Below are 18,547 nucleotides of genomic sequence, written 5' to 3'. Positions count from 1 at the left end.
CTGGCGTTTGTTATCCCTTATCTTTTTGGTAATAGAATCCTAACAGCTATTTCATTGTGGTTTTGGTTTGTATTTCTCTGATGATTAATGATGTTGAGCACCTTTTCTTGTACCTGTTGGCCATTTGTATGTCTTCTCTAGAACAATGTCTATTTAGGTCCTTTGCCCATTCTTTAATTGGTTTCTTTATTTTGCTATTGAGTTATATTGAGTTCTTTGTTTATTTTGGATATTAGCCCCTTATCAGATAGGTGATTTGCAGATATTTTCTCCCATTCCATAGGTTTCCTTTTCATCTTGTTGATGGTTTCCTTTGCTGTGCAGAAGCATTTTAGTTTGATATAGTATTACTTGGGTTTCTCTGCTCTTGATGCCAAATCCAAAAAAGTCATTGTCATGACCATTGTCAAGGAGCTTATCCTCTAGGTTGAAGTTCTAGGAGTTTTACGGCTTCAGGTCTGGTGTTCAAGTCTTTAATCCATTTTGAATTAATTTTTGTGGAAAAAGTGGTCTAGTTTCATTGTTTTGCTTGTAGCTGTCCAGTTTTCCCAACACAATTTCTTGAAGAGACTACCCTTTTCCCATTGTATATTTTTGGCTCCTTTGTTATAAATTAATTGACCATTTATGCATGAGTTTATTTCCGGAATCTGTTCTGTTCCATTTATCCATGTGTCTGTTATTATGCCAATAGCATACTGTTTTGATAGCTTTGTAATATAGTTGGAAACCAGGAAGTGTGATGCCTCTAGCTTTGCTTTTCTTTCTCAAGATTGCTTTGGCTATTCAGTCTTTTGTGGTTCTATACAAATGTTGGGATTTTTTCTGTTTCTGTGAAAAATGCCATTGGAATTTTTATAGGGATTGCATTGAATCTGTAGATTGCTTTAGGGAGTATGGACATTTTAACAATGTTAATTCTTTTGATCCATGAGCATGGAGGATCTTTTATTTGTGTCTTCTTCAGCTTCTTTCTTCAGTGTCTTAGTTTTCAATGTACAGATCTTTTGCCTCCTTGGTTAAATTTATTCATGGGTGTTTGTTGTTCTAACTGTAAATGAGATTATTTTCTTTATTTCTCTTTCCAGTAGTTCATTGTTGATGTATAAAAATGCAGATGTTTGTATATTGATTTTGTGTCTTGCAATTTTACTGAATATTTATTCTAACAGTTGTTTTTGTGGAGTCTTTAAGATTTTCCATGTAGAATACCTTATGTCATGTGCAAATATTGACAGTTTTACTTCTTCCTTTCTAATTTGGATGCCTTTTTTTCTTTTTTTCCTTTTTTGCCTAATTACTCTGGCTAGGACTTCCATTACCATGCTGTTTAAAAGTGATGAGAGTGAACACCCTTGTCTTTTTCCTGATCTTAGAGGAAAGGCTTTCCACATTTCATTTCTGAGTATGATGTTAGCTGTGGGCTTGTCATAGATGGCCCTGTGTTGAGTACATTCCTTCTATACCCAAGTTATTGGGAGTTTTTATCATGAAAGAATGGTGAATTTTATCAAGTGCTTTTTCCTCATCAGTTGAGATGATCATATGATTTTTAACCTTCATTTTGTTCATGTTATATATCACATTGTTGGATTTATGGATATTAAACCATCTTTGCATTCCTGGGATAAATCCACTTGATCATAGTGTATGGCCTTTTAATGTATTGTTGAATTTGGTTTGCTCATATTTTGTTAAGTGTTTTGTATCCATGTTCATCAGGAATATTGCCTATTATTTTCTTTTCTTCTAGTGTCTTTGCCTGGCTTTGGCATTATTAGGGTAATATTGCCCTTGTAAAATGAGTTTGGAAGTATTCCTTTTCATTTTTTGGATGAGTTTGAGAAGAATTGGAATTAGTTCTTCTTTAAATGTGGTAGAATTCACCAGTGAAACCCTCTCGTCCTGGACTTTGTCGGAAGGCTTTTGATTACTTTTCTTTATGGTAGGTGTATGTTTCTAGGAATTTATCTGTTTCTTCTAGATTGTCCAATTTGGGAGCATATAGTTATTCATAGTAATCTCATAATCCTTTGTATTTATGCGATATAAGTTGTAATGTCTCCTCTTTCATTTATAATTTTATTTATTGAGCCCTCTCTCTTTTTTCTTGGTAAGTTTAGCTAATGGTTTGCCTATTTTGTTTATCTTTTCAAAAACTAGCTCTTAGCTTTATTGATCTTTTCTGTTGTCATTTTAGTTTCTATTTCATTTATTTCCACTCGATCTTTGTTATTTCCTCCCTTCTGTTAACTTGGGGCTTAGTTTTTCTTAAACAAGTAATGTAAGGTTTTGGTGGGTAGAGTAACATTTTGGGAGGAAAGATGAGTTATTGGGGGGCGCCTGGGTGGCTCAGTTAAGCATCCCACTTTGGCTCAGGTTATGATCCCACAGTTTGTGAGTTCATGCCCTGTGTTGGGCTCTGTGCTGACAGTGCAGAGCCTGGAGCCTGCTTCAGATTCTGTGTCTCCCTCTCTTTCTGCCCCTCCTCCACTCACACTGTCTCGCTCCCTCTCAAAAATGAATAAACATTTCAGAAATTAAAAAAAAAAAAAAAAGATGAGTTATTGGAAGCAGGGTTACTAGAGTTTTGTCATATGTTCTTACTGTTCTATTTTATGTGCTGGGTAATAGTCATTGAGGCATATATTTTGTGATAAATCATGGAGCTGTACATTTTCTGTACTTTTCTGCATGTGTGGTATGTGTTGCAATAGAAAAGTTAAAGAAAAAAGATTAGCAGCTTTTTAGTGTTGTTTCAGCAAATGCTTTTACTTAGAAACATGGTATTTTTGCCTCATAAGTAAATTATTACCTATTTTTTTAATGCATTAAACCATGCAACCCCAGCATCAAAAACTATCTTTTCTAAAGTTTTAACATGTTCACAAATTAAATTTTTTGTTTATATCAAGTGAGATTATATTCCTTATTGCTAGTGTAGTAAGCTTAAAAGTTCCAGCTAAGGAATATCTTAAATAATGAGGTGATAGTTAAGTCAGTTCTGTTCCTCAGGATTTATTTATTTATTAGTTTTATTATCTAATTCTGAAACCTTTGGGCACATCTACAAAGTGTAAAAAAATAAATACATTCCTGTTTCTGATTCTCATATTTGTGATAAACAAGCCAGTGTAAAGATCAAGATATGCCCTATCTGAACACAGACAACCTCTACAGCTTCCTGGTGCTACTTGTGTCCTGTGTGAAGAATCCTTTATCTCTCTTTTGTTTACATTTGCTGAGACTGATAGAAATGAGACCATTTCTCTTGGCAAATGAAGGATATAACATGTTGATTATAGAGATCCATTTATATGTTGACTTGAGTTTTTTTAATGGATTTTCCTTTTTAGAGTAGTTTCAGATTGAGAGCGAGATTGAGCAAAAACACAAATACTTCCCATAAACTCCCTGCCCCATACATGCATAGCCTCCTCCTTGTCAACATCCCCCACCAGAGTGGTACATTTGTTAAATTGTTGACTGTATTGACACATTATTATCAACCAAAGTCCCTAGTTTGCAGTAGGTTCACTAGTGTTGTGTATTCTATGTTTGAACATAGCATTCTGTGTTGACGTGTATCTACCATTACAGTAGCATACATAGTCGTTTCACTGCTTTAAAAATCCTGTGTTCTACCTATTCATCCCTCTCTCCACCCTACCCCTGGCAACTGATCTTTGTTATTATCTCCATGGTTTTGTCTTTTCCAGAATGTCATGTAGTTGGAATCCTATAGTATATAGCCTTTTCAAACTGGCTTTTTTCACTTAGTAATAGGCATTTGTTTCCTCTATGTCTTTTCATGGCCTGATAGCTCATTTCTTTTTAGCTGAATAATATTCTGGTATCTGGATGTACCACAATTTATCCATTCACCTACTGAAGGACATCTTGGTTGCTTCCAAGTTTTGGCAGTTGTGAATAAAGCTGCTGTAAATATGTGTGCAGGTTTTGGTTCACGTTTTCAACTCCTTTGGGCAAATACCAAGCAGTGCGATTGCTCAAGAGTATATTTCGTTTTCTAAGAAACCACCAAACTGTTTTCTAAAGTGACTGCCCCATTTTGCATTCCCACCAGCAATGAACAGGAAAGAGTTCCTATTGCTGTATATCTTCACCAGCATTTGGTGTTATCGGTGTTCTGGATCTTGGCCATTCTAATATGTGTGTGGTGGTATTGACTGGCTTTTCAGCATGCTTGGCCAAGACGCTGCTTGTGAGGCATTTTCTATGGATCACATGATTCGTATACCCCCACCCTCAGCCATAAAAATGAACAGCGGTTAGTTTTTTCAGCAATCTGTGAGCCAGTTTTTATTGGAATTTTGAACACTTAAAAGAATAAAAAACATGGGGAAAGTTCTGTAAGTTCCTTTGGGGTGCTAGATTCATTGATGAATGAGTCAGGAAGTTAGAACTTTGTTGATATAACCTCCTCCAGATGCATTCACAAGTTAGCAAAACTCAGTATCATTGCTTCATATTAAATAACTTTTGTTTCATGGTGTTAACCCATGAAACTGAAAACAATTGGAGTTCCTCAGGGACCTTGTTATTCACTACTGTATGCCTGCATTTAACCTAGTGCTGGGCACGTAAGAGTCACTTTAAATATTTGTTCAACTGAAAATTGAAGTAGGGCCTGGAAGTATGGGAGATAACTGTATTTTTCAACTGAGAATTTTTTTTTTCAAATTTATTTTTCAACTGAGAGACTTTGGAAAAGGCTTCATTCATGTTAATGCTAAAGAATACAGTGATCAAAAATGGTGGGCTGCACAATTTCTTTCTAGATAGGTCTCCTGAGGCAAGGGAAACAAAATTAAAAGTAAACTGTTGGGACTACATCAAGATAAAAAGCTTCTGTGCAGTGAAGGAAATAATCAACCAAACTAAAAGGCAGCCTATGGAATAGGAGAAGATATTTGCAAATAACATATCCAGTAAAGGGTTAGTATTCAAAATCAATAAAGAAGTTATCAAGCTCAACACCCGAAAAACAAATAACCTGATTAAAAAAATGGGTGGAAGACATGAACAGACATTTCTCCAAAGAGGGCACCCAGATGGCCAACAGATACCTGAAAAGATGGTGAACATCATTTATCATCAGAGAAATGTAAGTCAAACCTACAATGAAAGATCACCTCACTTATACCTGTCAGAATGGCTCAAATCAACAATGCAAGAAACAACAGGTGTTGGTGAGGCTGCAGACAAAGGGGAACCCTCTTATTCTGTTGGTGGGAATGCCAACTGGTACAGCTACTCTGGAAAATAGTATGGAGGTTCCTCAAAAAGTTAAAAATAGAACTACCCCACAATCCAGCAGTTGCATCACTAGATATTTACCCAAAGAATACAAAAATAAAATTCAAAGAGATAAATGTACCCTGATGTTTATAGCAGCATTATTTACTGTAACCAAATTATGGAAACAGCTCAAATGTTCATCAGTTGATAAGTGGATAAAGAAATGTACACACACACACACACACACACACACTGGAATATTACTCAGCCATAAAAATAGTGAAATCTTGCCATTTACAGCAACGTGAATGGAATTAGAGAATATAATGCTAAATGAAATAAGTCAGAAAAAGACAAATACCATATGATCTCACTCATGTGTGGAATTTAAAAAACAAGCAAAGGGAAAAAGGGAGGGGGCAAACCAAGAAACAGACTCTTGGCTGTAGAGACCAAATGGATAGTTACCAGGGGGAGCTTAGTGGGAGGATGGGTTAAATAGGTGATGGGGATTAGAGTGTACTTGTGATGAGCTCCGGGTGATGTGTGGAAGTGTTGAATCACTATATTGTACACCTGAAACTAATATTACACTATATGTTAAGTAATTGGAATTTAAACAAAAAATTTTTTAAAAAATAAAAAATTCATAAAATTGGTGGAATAACCAGAAATTAAAATATGCTATAAAGCATCTAAATTAGAGTGTTATTGGTGCATAAATAAACCGGGGGCTAGAACTTAAAGGCTCAGAAAGAGACCTCAGCTATACTACAAAGATTGTATCTTACATCATTGAAGTAAATGGTCCTAGGTCAATTTGGTAGCTATGTCATTGTGTCAACCAGAAATAAGTTGCAGAATTTTATTTACATTGTGGCAGATGGTGTGATGTGAATATATGTTTATCCCCCCAGGAATTTGGGGATAATAATGCTGTGGTAATTTGTAGTATCTCCAGCACATCAGTAGTAATTTCCATAATCTTAGAATTATAGTACATAATTCATCTACTTTTAACCCACCTTGAACATATTTCTTTCAAACTGTGAGTATTTTAGTTGGGAGAAATAATAAAATGTAAAAGAATATAAAGACACTTTTTTAAAGTACTGTACATTGAAATAAATTTTTAGAATCAGAGCATTTATTCATTTTGAAAAATATTTCCAAACATAAACCAGGAAGAATGCTTGGTATCTTATTACTTGCCTCATACTTAATGATGTTGGCATTATGGTGTTTTGGTAGTGTATAAAGTACTTTAATTTCTACTTTATTTCTTTAATTACATTTAGTTTAGTTACTTTGTTTTCTTTTTTAAGATACAGCAGAAACACAATATTCAGAGATTCAGAAAACTTATTTTTAAGGGGATTATTTTGGATCATAGAAGTCATTTTCCCTTGCAGAAGTTGTAATAATTATATTCATAGGGTAGCATAAGACTAATGCATCTTGTAGGTAAAATACTAGAACTTTTAAGGAAAACTTACAGAACACTGGTCACTAAGCAAAACAAAAATGGTGAAATTGAATTAAAAAAACCTTTATTTTGTGCTTGCAGAAAATAGGTTGAGAAGGATTGATATTTATGGGGATCAGACAGTTATATGCTAGACATTTTTAAGAGCTGTAAATATTGACCTGTGGTTTTTTTGTAATTTTAAACATACAGGAAAAGCATAGAAAGTGAACAATGAAATGTCACCCAACTCAATATTTTGCTTCAGAAACTTTTAGAAATAAATAAAACGTGTGATTTTTAGTATTATGTTTAATTTTTACTTTAAAACTTATGGTTCTCCTAGTGCTTTGTGTAAATTTGGGTAATTTTAAGACTTGCAAGTTTAAAGAAAGAAGGAAATTAACTGTCCCATAGGTGAGTGGGAGTGATTGGTTTACAGAGTTAAGGGTATCTAAGAAAATAAATAGATATATACCCTCTTTGGAGCTGAGTGAGCCACATCCATGAGAATGCAGAAGCAGATGAAATTGATCAGATTTTTTCTAAATTTTCCTGTTTGATGTCAGAATTAGGGGAATGGTGTTGAGTAAGCTTGGCAGGAGAGAGAATATGTCTTTGTTTTGTTTTAAAGGTTATGTCTTTATTTAGAGTGTGTGTGAGTGGGGCAGAGACAGAGAGAAAGGGAGTGAGAGAGAGAATCTCAAGTAGGCCCTGCACTGCCAGCGCAGAGCCTGATGTGGGCTTAAACCTACGAGCCATGAGATCATGATGTGAGCCAAAGTCAAGAACCAGACAACTAACCAACAGAGCCACACAGGTGCCCCAAGAATATGTCTTTTTATATCTAGCCAAAAATGGCATTTAATTATAAAAGATACCTGCAAATTATGTGCTTGTGAGTCAGAGTGGATAGGAGGAAGATAGAGTCATAGTAGGCACATAATTTATTTCTCTGAAGAAAATGAAAAATTTTCTCTAAGCACTTTAACCATACAACCATATATTCAAAATACATTCTCTACCTTTTGTATTTTTAAAAATTCCTGTAGGTGCAACCCAGCAATTGCAGTGCTAGGTATTCATCCAAATGGTACAGAGTGCTTCGAAGGGGCACATGCACCCCAGTGTTTGTAGCAGTCCTGTCAACAATAGCCAAAGTATGGAAAGAGCCCAAATGTCCAACAGATGAATGGATAAACAAGATGTGGTGTGTGTATGTATATGTATATATATACACACATACACATACACACACATATATGTACATACAATAGAATATTAGTGATCAAAAAGAATGTAATTTTGCCATTTGCAACAATGTGGATGGAGTTAGAGTGTATTATATTAAGCAAAATAAGTCAGAGAAAGACAAATATGATTTCACTCATGTGTAGAACTTGAGAACAAAACAGGCGAACGTAAGGGAACAAAACAGATGAACATAAGGGAAGGGAAGGGAAGCAAAAATAATATAAAAACAGAGAGGGAGACAAACCACAAGAGACTCTGAAATATAGAGAACAAACAGGGTGGCTTGTGCGGTGTTGGGTGGGGGGATGGGCTAAATGGGCAAGGGGCATGAAGGAGGGCACTTATTGGAATGAGCACTGGGTGTTATATGTAAGTGATGAATCACTAAATTGTATTCCTGAAATCATTATTACACTACATGTTAAGTAACTTGGATTTAAATTTAAAAAATAATAATGATAAATAAAGAATAAATTAATAAAATAAAAATTCTTGTAGGTGTTAATTGGGGTGACATTAAAGAAAGACACAGTAAACATCTATTTACAGGTCTACTAGGAAATAACAGAGAATTAATTATAAGCAGTATAATTATAAAAGTTAATATAAGAAATACTTCCTCTTTGTAGTATTCTGCTTATCAGTACCTATGTTTGAAAACAAACATACTGCTAAAAGTGCCCAAAGGTATCTTTTAGACCAGCAAAGCCATGACACTTTGCTAGAAGCTTTTATGGCTAAATGTGCTACATATGCCTTTTGTGCTTTCCTTGCTGCTTGTTTTTTTTTCCCTCTTTTTTAATGTTTTGTTTATTTTGAGAGAGAGGGTGCAAGTTGGGGTGGGGCAGGGAGAGAGGGAGAGAGAGAATCCCAAGCAGGCTCCGTGCTGTCAGCACAGAGCCTGATGCAGGGTTTGGACCCATGAACCATGAGATCATGACCTGAGCAGATATCAAGAGTCAATCCCTTAATCAAGTGAGCCACCCAGGCGCCCCTTTCCTTGCTTTCTTTTTATCAGACTTCGTCTCTTTTGATTTCTGATGGCTAACTCCCTCCACTCACACTTGACATCACTCTTGGTTAACAAGCATTTTTGGAACAATTACTGGTCTCTGGCACTGTGCTAGGTGTTTAATATACTAAGATGTATAAATTCATTCCCTATTCAAAGAACTCAGTGATCATTTGGCCTTCTCTTCTCTTGGCCTTCCCTCAACTGTTTTCATTACAGGTAGTGCAGTGTAACCACCAACATTCTTCCTGGTATTTGACTTTGTTCCATACTTTGTTCTTGTTTTTTAAATTTTTTTATTGGTGCCGATCAAAGGAATCCATGCCACCATAGGACAAAAGATAAAATCATTAATGTTTATGTGATAAAGAATACACAGAGAATGGGGCACCTGGCTGGCTCATTCATTAGAGCATACAACTCTTGATCTCAGGATCATGAGTTCAAGTACCACATTGGGCATAGAGCTTACTTTAAAACAACAGCAATAATAATAATAAATGAAGTCTGTGTCAAAAAAAGATAGTGGAAAAAAAAAAAACGAATACACAGGGAATAAAACCCATGTACCATTTGAGTACCTGCTGATAGTACCTCAGAGTCCTACTTTAAAAAATACATTATTTTAAATGTATTTTAGGGTTTGTTTTTTGGTTTTCTGTTTTGTTTTGCTTTGTTTTTTAGAGAGAGCACAGGTGAGTGGGGCAGGGGGCAGAGAGAGAGAGAGAGAATGAATCTCAAGCAGCCTCCGTACTCAGTGCTGAGCCCAATGTGGGACTCAATCCCACTACCCGAAGTTGGACTCTTAACTAACTGAGTCACCCAAGCACCCCTTTTTTTACTTTTTTTCTTTTTTTCTTTTTAAATGTTTACTTATTTTGGTAAAGAGAGAAAGAGAGCGCTCAAGCAGGGGAGGGTCAGAGAGAGCGGGAGAGAATTCCAAGCAGGCTCTAAGCTGTCAGTGCAGATCCTGACACAGGGTTCAATTTCAAGAACGGTGAGGTCATGACCTGAGTCAAAATCAAGAGGCAGACACTCAACCAACTGAGCCACCCAGGCACCTCCGAATGTGTATTCTTTTAATCTCAGCAATATTGAGTTCAGTTAAACATAATTTTCATTCATGGTGCACTGTCGTTATTGGTCTTCCCAAGGCACTTGTGTCATATTACTTTGTAACAAAACCATTTATTCTTTCCTATGAGTCTACAGGTCATTTGGGTGATACTGATCTCAGTTGGACTTGGTTAGCTGATGGTTTAGCTGGAAACTGGCCAATCTAGATGACCTCACATGTCTCTCAGACATGCCTAATCAGGGCATGATCTGTTTGGTAGCATAGGTCCAAGAAAGAATGTGGAAATGCACAGCTACTGTTTTTGTAAATTTTTGTTACCATACCATCAGTCAAAACAAGTCACATGGCCAAACTCAGAATTAGGGTGTGATATACTAAGGGGTGCCAATACAGAGAGGTGTGAAAAATTGAAGCCATTAATTCAGTTAATCTAATCTAATGTAATCTAATCTAATCTAACCTAACTCTGTAGTAATTGCAGTACAGCACTTGGTGGTTGCCTTAGAGCTACTATTGGTCAGTAGTACAGAAAAGCTAGAAACTAGAGATCACCCAGCCCTTCAGTATATGTGTGTCACTGGGGCAGACTGCCACAGTCTTCTGAGAGTCACGACTTGAGCTTTATTTTCTCCTCTCAAATCTTTTGCACTTGCCTCTCCAATAGTAGATGACCAACTATAACCCGGAACCAGGCAGGAAAGGGAATTTTAGGAAACATAGTCCTTAGTTTGGATGGGGACAGTAATGCCAAGCTGGCAAAACACAATTCAACATAGTCCCTTTCTTGTTTTATTTTTTCCTCTTTATTCCAATCTCCTCTCCCATTCTTTTTTCTTCTCTTTTGGAGGTACTCACTTTAATATTGTTGATATGTCATCTTTTATTGTGTATATAGTCTCATAAAATATGAGTGATCTTTTATATGTGCTTTTAGTTTACATGAATGATAATGTACCATGCATCTTGTTCTGTTTCCTACTTTTTCCCATTTAACTCTGTTGAAATTCTGTCCCTGTAGGTACATTTATTTGTTGCTTCTCATTGGTGCAAAATATTCAGTGGTATTTTCCTGCCACATTTTACTTATTCATTCTTCTAGTTAAGGGCTCTTTGCTTGTGTCCAGTTCCAAGTTACACCCAGGAAAAAAGTGCTGCATAAATGGTCTTCAGTGTATTCCCTAAGGGACTTGTTTCTGGAATATATATCCAGGAATATATTGCATGTGGCCTTCTCTCTCTCAAAGCCAGTGACAGCTTGTTGAATCCTTGTCCTTCTTCAAATCTCTGACTTCCTCTTTTGCAACCAGCTGTAGAAAATTCCGCTTTTAAAGGACTCACGTGGTTAGGTTGGGAACACCCAGCAAATCTCCACATCTTGAGGCCATCTGACTTGGAACTTTATTTTATTTTTGTATTTGGGGGACCTTTTAGTAAATAAACTGTAAGGCAGGAGGAATAAGTATCATCTCACTTTATTTTTTTTTTAATTTTTTGCTCATTGCTTTATTTTTTTCATCACAAGTGTGTTCTTTAATACCCATCCTCTATTTCGCCCATCCTCCCCCCACCCACTTGTCTGGTAACTATCAGTTTGTTCTCTATGGTTCTTTTCTCTATAGTTCTCTTTTTTCCTTTTATTTGCTCATTTGTTTTGTTTCTTAAAGTCTGCTAATGAGTAAGATCCCGTGATATTTGTCTTTTTCTGACTTATTTCACTTAGCATTATACTCTGTATCTCTATGTTGTGCAAATAGCAAGATTTCATACTTTTTAATGGCTACATAATATCCCACTGTTACAATATAATAAATCCATCATACATACACACACACACACACACACACACACACACACACACGCCTATCACATCTTGTCTATCCATTCATCTGTCGATGGACACTTGGGGTGCTTCCATAGTTTGGCTATTGTAAATAATGCTGCAATAAATATAAGGGTGCATGTATACTTTGAATTCGTGTTTTTGTATTTTTGGGGTAAATACCCCGCAGTGCGATTACTGGATCGTAGGGGAGGTCTATTTTTAATTTTTTGAGGAGCCTGCATACAGTTTTCCAGAGTAGCTGCACCAGTTTGCATTCTCACCAACATTGCAAGAGAGGGTGTCCTCTTTCTCCACATCCTTGCCAACACCTGTTGTATCTTATGTTTTTTATTTTAGCCATTCTGACAGATATGAGGTGATACCTCATTGTAGTTTTGATTTGCATTTCCCTGATGATAAGTGATGATGAGCATCTTTTCATGTGTCTGTTGGCCATCTGGTTGTCTTCTTTGGAGAAATGTCTGTTCATGTGTTCTGCCCATTTTTTAATGGGAATACCATTTGGTTTTTGTGTGTTGAGCTGTATAAGTCCTTTATATATTTTGGATACTAACCCTTTGTCAGATATGTTATTGCAAATATCTTCTCCCATTCAGTAGGTTGTCTTTTAGTTTTGTTTTTCCTTCCACGTGCAGAGCTTTTTATTTTGATGTAGTCCCAATAGTTTTTGGTTTTTTTGTTTTTGTTTTTGTTTTTTTGCTTTTCTTTCCTTTGCCTCAGTAGACGTATCTAGATAAATGTTGCTACGGCAGATGTCAGAGAAATTACTGCATGTGTTCTCTGATCTGGAAATTGAATTGCAAAATCCCTTCTTGGCAGTTCCTGCCTTAGTGGTTGACTAAATAAAGCTGGGGTTGAGAACCTTGGGGTGCATCTTAGAAATCTGCCTATCGTACCCTGAGTCTACACCTACACTTGACATTAAACAACTTTCTAATTTTTGTCAATCTGGTAAATGTAATGAATTTTTCTTAAAATGCCTTATTTTCATTTGCATTTCTTTAATTTGTAATGAATTTGAGTGTTTCCTCTTTCATCTTAGCCATTTGAATTTTCCTTTTTGTAAATCTCTTTTCATATCCCTTGCCTAGTTGGGAAGCGGCATATTTTCTTGTTTTCTTGGCAGGAGGCCCTTATATATCCTGTCCATTAATCACTTGTCAATATTAGATGCTGAAAATATTTTATTCTTTTTTGAAAGATTTTATTATTAAGTGATCTCTACACCCAACATGGGGCTCAAACTCAACCCTGAGATCAAGAGTCACATTATCTATTAACTGAGCAAGCCAGGTGCCCTGAAAACATTTTCTTCTTAATCTGTCATTCTTCTTCTGACTTTGCTTATATACTTTCTTTATTAAATAGAAATCCGTAATGCTAATGTCAAATTTGTCAGGGTGCCTGGGTAGCTCAGTGGAACGGTTAAGTGTCCAACATTGGCTCAGGTCATGGTCTCATGGTTTGTAAGTCTGAGCCTAGCACTGGGCTCTCTGCTGTCAGTGCAGATCTTGCTTCGGATCCGCTGCCTCCCTTTCACTCTGCTTCTGTCTCTCAAAAATAAATAAAAGCATTTTTAAAAAACTAAAACATAATTGTCCATATTTCAGTTTATCATTTGGATTTGGTGGATCTTGTTAAAGAAGTCCTACCCACTGGCAAAGTCACAAATTGGATGCATAATTGGTATATTTTATTCTTCATTTCTAACGAGTATTTAAGATTACAAATCTTAAATTTGCAGTGTTATTAGTTTTTGACCCTGTCATCTCTAATAGTTACTTGTTTATATATGCTTTTTAAAAAATTGAGGTGGAATTCATATAACATAATTAACCATTTTAAAGGGTACATTTTGTGGCATTTAATGCATTTTTATCATGTTATATAACTACCACCTGTATCAAGTTCCAAAACATTTTCATTACCCCAAAAGAAAACTCCTGCCCGTTGCCATTTCTCCTTCCTCCTCCAGACCCATAGCTCTCACCAGTCTTTATGGATTTACCTCTTTGAGACATTTCCTTATAAATGGGATCATACAATATGTGGCCTTTTATGTCTTACTTTCACTTAGCATAACGTGTTCAAGGTAAGCCATGTTTCAATGTGTATATAAGTATTTCATTTCATCTTCTGGCTGAATATTATTCCATTCTTTGCATATATTAATTTTGTTCATTTATCCATTAATGGACATTTGAATTGTTTCCACCTCTGGCTATAGCAAATAGTGCTGTTATGAACATTAAGGTACACGTATGTATTTGAGTACCTGGCTTTTTTTTTTAATGTTTTATTTATTTTTGAGAGAGAGAGAGAGAGTGCATGCACGTGCAAGAGGGAAGGGGAGGGGCAGAAAGAGAGGGAGACACAGAATCTGAAGCAGGCTCCAGGCTCCAAGCTGTCAACATAGAGCCCGACGCAGGGCTCGAACCCACAAACTGTGAGATCATGACCTGACCCAAAACCAAGTGTTGGATGCTTAACTGACTGAGCCACTCAGGTGCCCTGACTACCCGGCTTTAATTCTTTCAGGTATATACCTAGGAGTAGAATTGGTAGGTTGTATAGTAATTCTTTATCTTTTTAAGGAACCACCAAACTGTTTTCCTAAGCAACTACACCATTTAACGTTTCTGGTTTCACTCCATTGTGACCAAGGAAAAAAAACTTGTATGATTTCAGTCTTTTTTAGTTTATTGAGATGTGTTTTATGTCTTAGGATGTGGTGTCCTCAACAATATTCCATGTGTACTTGAGACAAATGTGCAGTCTGCCGTTGTTGGGTGGAGTCTATCACTTTTAAGTTTCCTCTCTCTTAATTCAGCATGTGTTTGGTTGCTATAAACCTTTGACTGTTTTCCAGAGTTCCCACAGTTGATTCTGACAGTTTTTACTCATTATTTTTAGTTGTTCTGTGGAGGGACAGTCCTTCAGAGGTACCCATCCTGTCATGTTTGCCAACATCACTCTCAGTAATTCCTTTTTAAAATGTTTTGTAATGTCTCTTTAACATTCTGAAGTAAAATGTATAGGTAATCTAACTTAATTCATAGAGAAGTTTAAAAAAAACAATGTAATGTGGGGCGCCTGGGTGGCTCAGTCGGTTGGGCATCTGACTTCAGCTCAGGTCATGATCTTGCAGTTTGTGGGTTCGAGCCCCTCATTGGGCTCTGTGCTGACAGCTCAGAGCCTGGAGCCTGCTTAGAGTTCTGTGTCTCCCTCTCTGTTCCTGCCCTACTTGTGCTCTCTCTCTCTGTCTCTCTGTCTCTCTCTCTCTCATAAATAAACATTAAGGGGCGCCCGGGTGGCTCAGTCGGTTAGGCGTCTGACTTCGGCTCAGGTCATGATCTCACGGTTCGTGGGTTCCAGCCCCACGTCAGGCTCTGTGCTGACAGCTCAGAGCCTGGAGTCTGTTTCAGATTCTGTGTCTCCCACTCTCTCTGCTCCCCCCTGTTCACACTCTGTCTCTGTCTCAAAAATAAATAAACATAAAAAAAATTAAAAAAAAAATCAATGTAACGTATAAACTGTAGTGAATAGGAGAAATAAAAGGAAGTAATTTTTAAAACATAGTATGAATTTCAGTATGTGAGTACATATGATATTAGAAGGCATAATGAAGTAGTGACATGTTTTACCTATTTAAATAAGTTGGATTAAAGAGATGTAAGAGGACCAGATTCCTTTTTGTACAAATGCTAATAAGTAAAAGACTAAAATGTAGTCATAAAAACTAAACTTTTTATATGTACAGGAAATGAGAGAAATCACTTAAGGAGGAGTTGAGGTAAAACATCAATACAAATTATAGACTAAAGAGGTGAAAGAAAGGAGAAAGTATAATATTCTTATAAATATGCTGGACCTTATTTGAATCATAATTGCTTTGTAAAGAGTGAGGAAATATATTTTTTTATTAGAAATCCTAACACATGTCAGGGCAAATATGTTAGTATTGAGTACTTAAGTCCCTGGAAACAACGTCCTTTCAGTGAATATGGGATTCAGAGATGGATTTTTAAAAAGCAGTGATAGGAAGTGCCCGGGTGGCTCACTTGGGTAAACGCCCAACTCTTCTTTTCAGCACAGGTCGTGATCTCTCAGTTCATGGGTTTGGGCTCCATGCTGACAGAACAGTCTGCTTAGGATTCTCTCTCTCTCCCTGTCTCTGTCTGTCCCTCTCCCCCCCGCCACCACCTCTCTAAATAAATAAACAAACATTAAAAAAAAATAAAAAGCAGTGATAGGACGTTTAGGACCAGTTTCAAAGTAAGTTTGAAAAATAACCAGTAATTACAAAATAAATGAATGATTTTAATTGGTAATTTTTACACTAGAGTTCTCATTCATATACATATATGCCTATATATGATATGCAATATTTTTAGAACCAATGGAATTAAATAAGATGCCTTCATTTCTCTTTATTTCTTTTTTTTTTTTTAAAGTAGGCTTCATGCCCAGCACAGAGCCAAAACTCCTGACCATGAGATCAAGACCAGAGTCAAGATCAAGAGTCAGATGCTGAGCCAACTGAGCCCCCCACGTGCCCTAAGAGGCCTTTGTTTCATGTATTTCTGTAATTCAGTATTTGATACTAAGTCTCTTAAAAGGAGTTTCACATTCTCTATTGTGTATTTAAAATTGGCTGTTTTCAGGCACCTGGGTGGCTCAGTTAGGTGATCCTATGGTCGTGGGGCTCTACACTGAACATGGAGCCTGCCTGGGGGGATTCTCTCTCTGCCTCTTCCCTGCTTGCACACACTCTCTCAAAATATAAGTAAACAAAATAAAATAGGCTTTATTGCTATAGTAACTGCACTGTTACACCAAAACACTTTCAAACAAATGCACAATTTGAGGTACAAGCATAAGTAAATTAATTTTCTCCCAAAAAAGTGAGTATAATAGTCATATCTGGATCCAGAAGCTTTCTTAAATCTATACTATTTAAATTGTGTTGACCTTCAGAGAATTTTTTAGCTTGTTATAAATGTTGCCTGGCTTGTTTCCTACCTGTTTCAAATAGAATGAGCACCCTCTTTTGTAAATTTGTAAAGATCTTTAAATCTAATTGCTCCCAATCTTTTAAATATTTTTTTTTAAAGTTTATTTATTTATTTTGAGAGAGACAGAGAGAGTACAAGTTGGGGGGAGCAGAGAGAGAGAGAGAGAGAGAGTGAGAGAGAAGCCCAAGCAAGCTCCACCCTGTCAGCACTGAGCTCTACGTGGGGCTCAAACCCACGAAACCACAAGATCGTGACCTGAGCCAAAACCAGGAATTGGACGCTTAACCACCTGAGCTACCCAGGTGCCCCAGTTGCTCCCAATATCTTTTAAAGATAGGGTTCTGCTCTTCTTACCTCTGAGTTGTGGTGCAAATTAAGTGAAATAATGTATATAAAAGTGTATACTGTGTTTATAAAAATCTGCATTAAAAGCATTATTAATAAAATTTAATAATAGGACAACACATGTTCTAGAGGCTATTCCCTTGAGAAAATCAAATCTCAAGCATAGGTCAGAATTTTAAGAGATTATTTAATTCTTCACATTTAAAAATTTTAATTCATAATCTCTTACTTTGGCTTGTCTCTCGATCAGAAATACTTTTTTTTTTTTTTTTAACGTTTATTTATTTTTGAGACAGAGAGAGACAGAGCATGAATGGGGGAAGGTCAGAGAGAGAGGGAGACACAGAATCTGAAACAGGCTCCAGGCTCTGAGCTGTCAGTACCGAGCCCAACGCGGGGCTCAAACTCACGGACCGTGAGGTCATGGCCTGGGCTGAAGTCGGACGCTTAACCGACTGAGCCACCCAGGCGCCCCATCAATCAGAAATACTTTTTATGCAGAAATGTATTTTGTGACAGAAGTACTTTGCCCTTTGGTTGTTGTACTTTTTGAAAATACAGAGCAAACTTCCTTGACCTTAGCACTTTCCAAGTAGGCATCTTCTCTTTTAAGAGTATACTAAGAACTGCCTCTATTTTTAAGAAAATGACTTGTCCTCACATATGTTTAATTGCATTGTAATTTTTAGTTGTGGCATGTATGTGAATGCAAAAAGTAGAACAAAACATCTCATAGCTTTTTGTGGTTCGTGTTTTTCATTTGCAGCCTTCAAGTAAAATTAAGGTGCCTGAGGAGAATTTCTTCAATGTTCCTGCTTTCTTAACTGTTTCAGGACAACTTCACCTAGAAGTGATGTCAGGGTACAGAATTTTCTTTCTCTTTTGCTTTAATAGACTACTGATTATGGGTTGTGTAAGAGTGAAATAATGCTTTTCTTCCCAATGCTAAAACCTAAAAATTGAAATTAGTGTTTATAATTAGTTCACTTGAATTCACCAGAGTACATTTAGATTTCACAATAACCAGGTTTCTTCCAAAAATACAGTAGTCTAGACTTCTGGTTTTAGTGAAAAATATAATACTGGAAAGATGAAGTTGTGCTTTTTTTTCTTTCTGCTAATTTTTTTTTTTTTGCATAAATCTCACAATTTACGTGTACTTAATCATGTTTATGAAAGTAAAGGCAGTTTTAGTTCACATCAGAGCCAGATATTAGCCCCTTTCATTAAAAAAAAACAAAAACAAAAAAAGTAGTACCTGGAACAGATGGAA

At 36.4% G+C, this 18,547-nt stretch overlaps 1 protein-coding gene across 3 annotated transcripts in view; it reads left to right on the top strand.

Moving 5' to 3' along the window:
- NARS2 (asparaginyl-tRNA synthetase 2, mitochondrial) overlaps positions 1-18,547 on the top strand; it is a 131,605-nt gene that overhangs the window by 38,930 nt on the left and 74,128 nt on the right. For all 3 annotated transcript variants that reach the window (XM_049619836.1, XM_049619825.1, XM_049619846.1), the window contains exon 6: positions 18,041-18,135. In XM_049619836.1, the coding sequence (XP_049475793.1) occupies positions 18,041-18,135 (95 nt within the window). The remainder of the gene's footprint in view (positions 1-18,040; positions 18,136-18,547) is intronic.

The sequence above is a fragment of the Panthera uncia genome, chromosome D1 (genome assembly GCF_023721935.1).
Source record: "Panthera uncia isolate 11264 chromosome D1, Puncia_PCG_1.0, whole genome shotgun sequence".
Classification (NCBI taxonomy): domain Eukaryota; kingdom Metazoa; phylum Chordata; class Mammalia; order Carnivora; family Felidae; genus Panthera; species Panthera uncia.
This window is presented reverse-complemented; position numbering and strand designations above follow the sequence as displayed.